At 41.7% G+C, this 5,068-nt stretch overlaps 1 protein-coding gene across 1 annotated transcript; it reads left to right on the top strand.

The window, feature by feature from the left end:
• Positions 1-852: 852 nt before the first annotated feature.
• On the top strand, positions 853-2,429 carry LOC311361204 (paired box protein Pax-3-like; the record flags this gene model as incomplete). The annotated part of the gene is made up of 4 exons (XM_084481407.1): positions 853-937; positions 1,178-1,413; positions 1,897-2,026; positions 2,278-2,429. The coding sequence occupies 4 exons, from the start codon at positions 853-855 to the stop codon at positions 2,427-2,429; spliced, it is 603 nt and encodes a 200-aa protein (XP_084337533.1).
• Positions 2,430-5,068: the final 2,639 nt, after the last annotated feature.

Genomic DNA, 5,068 nt, shown 5'->3' with positions numbered 1-5,068 from the left:
TCTGAGGGCCGTCGGGGCCATTGCCTGCAGTGTCCAGTTATTTTCCTTACTATATTTAATTTATATGTGCTTTAGCATTAATGTTTATAAATATCAGACCAATAACAGTAAAACCAACTATTTTCAATTTAATTTTAGACTAGACGACATTGTCCACTTTGTCCACATGCTGTAGCCTCATTTCCCTAAAGCAATCGCATCGTCGTGATCAAGCAATTAATTTCAACATTTGAATGCGCGTTGTGGTTTAGTTTCAGGACTCCTGCAGGCTCCCCGCATGCTTGTGACACAACAAGCTGAACTCTTGGGGTCAATCAAGAAAGAGAGACAAACAGGCTCTGGCCAATCAGAACGCTCCTACGGCCCCTGGCCGCTCGAGCCTTCAGCCAATCAGACGACAAAGTGAAGAGTCAGAGAGGACATCGACCAGGCATAAAATGTTTGACTTCCATCCATCCCTCCGATCCTCTCAGAACAGTCGACATCACCCTTGGGTGCGGACTTTTTTTTTTACTTTGATCTGGTTCTTGACGAACTCCTTTTTTTTAATCCGTTGGCTTTCTTTCCGGCCCCTGGTTTGGATACGTTTTAATAAAACCTAACTTTGATTGTGCTGCTGCTGCTGCGTTGCTGAACTCCCGAGGCAACCTGTTACCCCACCGGAGACGGACTTACACACACACACACACACACACACACACACACACACACACACACACACACACACACACACACACACACACACACACACACACACACACCAGGCTAGAACAACAAAGTCGACTGTACAAAAGCAGGAGGAAAAAGAAGAGAGGAGTTTGTGCAGAAGTGCCTGACAGCGTGTCAGGGGGCATGGCAGCATTAGCAGGAGGCTTAACCAGGATGATGCGACCCACCCCACACCAGAACTACCCCCGCGGAGGGTACTCCCTAGAAGGTAGGTCGTCTCGGTCCATTTCCAGTGGAAACTATCAGGAAAGCATGCGATGCTGCAGAACTCAGAACTGGTGCAGATGCTATACCGAACTCAATAAACTTTATTTTTAAGACGACAGCGCATGCAGCTCCGTTTCAAAATAAAGTTGATGAGTGGATGAGTGACCAACCGCGTTTGTAACAACTCCAAACTTTTGTGTTATTTATTCATAATGGCCGTGGTGCTTCTCTGTTTCTGTAGTCTCCACTCCGTTAGGACAAGGGAGAGTGAACCAGCTCGGCGGGGTCTTCATAAACGGGCGACCCCTTCCGAACCACATCCGCCACAAAATCGTGGAGATGGCGCATCACGGCATCCGACCGTGCGTCATCTCTCGCCAGCTCCGCGTGTCCCACGGCTGCGTCTCCAAGATCCTGTGCCGGTATCAGGAGACGGGCTCCATCCGGCCGGGGGCCATCGGGGGCAGCAAGCCCAAGGTACGAGTACGAGGACTCAGCTGAACTTTATTTGGTTTTAGAAATAAGATGCATTGCTTAGTTTTGTGTGTGTGTGTGTGTGTGTGTGTGTGTGTGTGTGTGTGTGTGTGTGTGTGTGTGTGTGTGTGTGTGTGTGTGTGTGTGTGTGTGTGTGTGTGTGTGTCTGAGTGTGTGTTGCTAAAACAGAGTCAAGACAAAATACAATAAAAATAGGCTTACATTCGTTATGTAAGAGATCCCCGTTGCACGGTAATTTTGGAGAACTTGGTTTAGTTTTACGCATGCAGCTCGTTTTATTTATTGGCGATTATTTGTCTCTCTTAAATATTGTAGGCCTAGCCTAATCACAACAACACAATAATACATTTTTTAGATTGCATATGTCGCATCCATTTATTCTGTTATTTTTTATTATAGATTATAGATTATAGAGTTTATTTAATTAATTGTTTTCTTATTATTACGTATTCATTTATTTTATAGCAGACGTCGTCTCCAGACGTTGACAAGAAAATCGAAGATTATAAAAGAGACAACCCCGGGATGTTCAGCTGGGAAATCAGAGATAAACTCCTGAAAGACGGCATCTGCGACAGAAACACCGTTCCCTCCGGTAGGTTCACGCACTTTGTTATTGTTAAACATGTTCATGTCGACATAAACGTGGCCCTGTGTTCCTTTAATTTAATACAAAAAAAAGTAGCAATTTAAAAAAACAATACTCAGTGAAACTATCAAACAATTAAATGTTAATTATAATTTCAACTCTGTTCGGAAGCCGGGTTGTACCTGTAAATAATAATAAAACACAGTCACTGTATACGCACAATTTAATAACAAATCTATCCTCCCCGTGTTTCTAAGTAAGCGCAATCAGCCGCATCATGCGCTCCAAGTTCGGGGGAATCTGTGAGGATGAGGAGGACGATGATGAAATCGAGAAGAGAGAGCTGGAGGAGAACGAGCGGCGCGCGAAGCACAGTATCGATGGCATCTTGGGAGACAGATGTGAGTAACCACATGTTTCATTACCCCAGCCTTAGCCGAACCGATGCTCAGATCTCAGTTGTTGAGTTTAGAGTGTGTGTTGTTTGTGGGCTACAGGTGACATTTCAGCTGCCATTTTTGGTGCTTGGTTACAGATGTAAATATGCAGTTGTAACTTATTTTTAAGCACTCATCCGAGCAAATAAATGTATTATATTAATTTAATATGGAAGTATTAATATGGAATATTTTATTTGCGCACAATTCGTTTAAATAGCATGGCATAATTATTTCACTGGATTTATTTTATTACAGTGTTGTTTTTATTATGTTTTTGTTTGTGTAAGGACATGGATAGTAAAGAAACACAGTAAAGGTAGCAAGCTGCTTCTGCTGGCTTTTATTAGTTTGGCTGTACATTAACAGGTGTTGTTTGGAGATTGTGTGAGTTGGAGGTTTTGCGCATGGCTTATAGATACATAGCAGGAGAGATTTAAATCCGGCCAATAGGAGAAAGGCTTCCATAAAGGTGACCAAACATTTGTCTAACGGTTTCATGCATTTGAGCAACAGTTTTCATACGCACAATCAGACACTCAAGGATGAACTTGGGAGACAAAACTAAGAGTCTATTGAAACTCACACTTCGCTTTTACGCGCACAAAGACGCGCTCCAGTGAGCGGCTCAGTGGCGTACAAAAAGACGCCAAAGCTTTTCAAAATGCGCAAAGAAAGGAAGAAAAAATGCGTTGACAAAGGGCTTTGAGGAGACATTATGAACCCGCAATGAGCGATGAATTATTCAGGGACACCAATGGGCTCCGGCGGACCCGTTTTATAGACTGCTCACTTAGAGAAAATAGCTCGTTTTTACCTTGGAAGTTGTTCATTTAGCGGCTTTTTCTATTGTTTGGTCGTAGGAATTGTGTCCTTTAGGAAACAAATATTATTAGACCAGTAGTGAGCATTCAGCCTGCGCCTGTTGATTTACGACTTGTTGGTCTCAAGGAATGTCAAGGGATGGCAATTATCCATCTGGAAATATAGATGGGCCTTCAATGACATGAGATACCGATTGGCTTAGTAAAATATCCAATATATCTAATAACACATTGTTTATAGTTGGCTTGATGTGTGATAGTTGGCTTGATGCATTAATATATCGTTTAGCCTCTAAATTACTTTTATCCGTTGAGGGCTATTTGACTTGTGTTGACAATTTTCATGAAAGGATTTTTCTCAACGAGCTTGTCTCTGACGATAAGTAAGCAGAATACGTTGTCCCACTTCCATTTAAGACCAAACCACTGCGCCCCGCTCCTCACCCAGTCACACATATACCGGCCTAGGGCCTCTAGCTTTACCCCTCTCCCGGCCGAGGTGCGCTTCCAATTCAAACTGTCACTCTTGCTAAATTATCTTTTCCCCCGGTGAATATCTTGCTAATAATATCTCTATAATAACACAAACAATAAACAAGATAACATAAACACATCTGATATTCGATTTTATTTACTTCGTAATAGTTCTCGTGTTTTACACACACATTTTAACATAATGACCCAGTGTATTTAGGTTGAATAATAGAATGAAAATATTAGCTCCTTGGCTGTTGACACTTCAAATGGTAAACCCACAGAGCCTCCCCATTGATATACAGGATGGCACTATTTCATTCTTGTGTCCCTCTGTGGAAGTAGTTGTTGTTTTTCCCTTTTATGGCTCTTCATTATAATGTGAAAAGAGTGTCTTGAGCACTAAAAAGAGTGTCTTCTGGCCAAATATTGATTAAGTAGGTGTTTGCAGAGCCTATTGTTGTGCAGGAGAAGGGGCCTGTTGCTCTCTGCCCCTTTCTCCTCTTCCGCCATTGTTGCTCCGCTTAAGTGCTAAGATCAAAGCTCACTCATTTAGATTTATTTGTCTGGGAAAATAGACTTTGTAAGCTAAGGTTTGTGGAATATAAAGTAATACGGCGGCAGTATGGGACTGCCTGTATCTAAGGAGTGGAAGAGGGGAATGGTTGGTGAAACTTGTTGACTGTAAGAGAAGCTGCGTGCTGGAATGGATCCAATGCTAATTGGGTTATACTGCTATCTAAGATGAACTCTTTATTCCCAGGGGGATTTGTAAACACAGAGGGGATGTAGAAATGGTGTATTGTGTCGTATGGATATAGGTATTAACTTGAGTCATTGAAAAGCTGGTAGTATGACATGTAGAAAATATTAGTATATTTTGTAAATGCTGTTATTTTACGCAGAAAAAAAAGTAGTCTCTTCTTTCAATAGTATCCTGGTCAAACCGTATTGTGATAAAATAAACTCTGAGAAATAACATGAATAATACGCTCTTTCTTTATTATTATTATTATTATCATTATTAATAACAATAATAATAATATCCGTATTATAGGGAAAATATTTAAAAGTTGCTTCTTGTGTAAAGAAAGAACCCCGAGCTAAGTGAAGTGATAGTTAAATAAACAGTAAATAATACCTCATAACTCACAAGGTTACAGAGCTAATATAGGGTCAGCGCCTCGCTCCCATTCAGCTCATTAAAGTAACTAAAGTCGTGGAAGTGGGGTCCACTCTTACAGGTTCCTTTTACAGTGGTGGGGAGGGAGAGGGAGAGAGAGGGAGAGAGAGGGAGAGAGAGAGAGAGGGAG

This window comes from Micromesistius poutassou (genome assembly GCF_964030765.1).
Source record: "Micromesistius poutassou genome assembly, chromosome: 16".
NCBI lineage: Eukaryota > Metazoa > Chordata > Actinopteri > Gadiformes > Gadidae > Micromesistius > Micromesistius poutassou.
The sequence above is the reverse complement of the archived record's forward strand: the minus strand, read 5'-3'. Positions and strand labels throughout refer to the sequence as shown.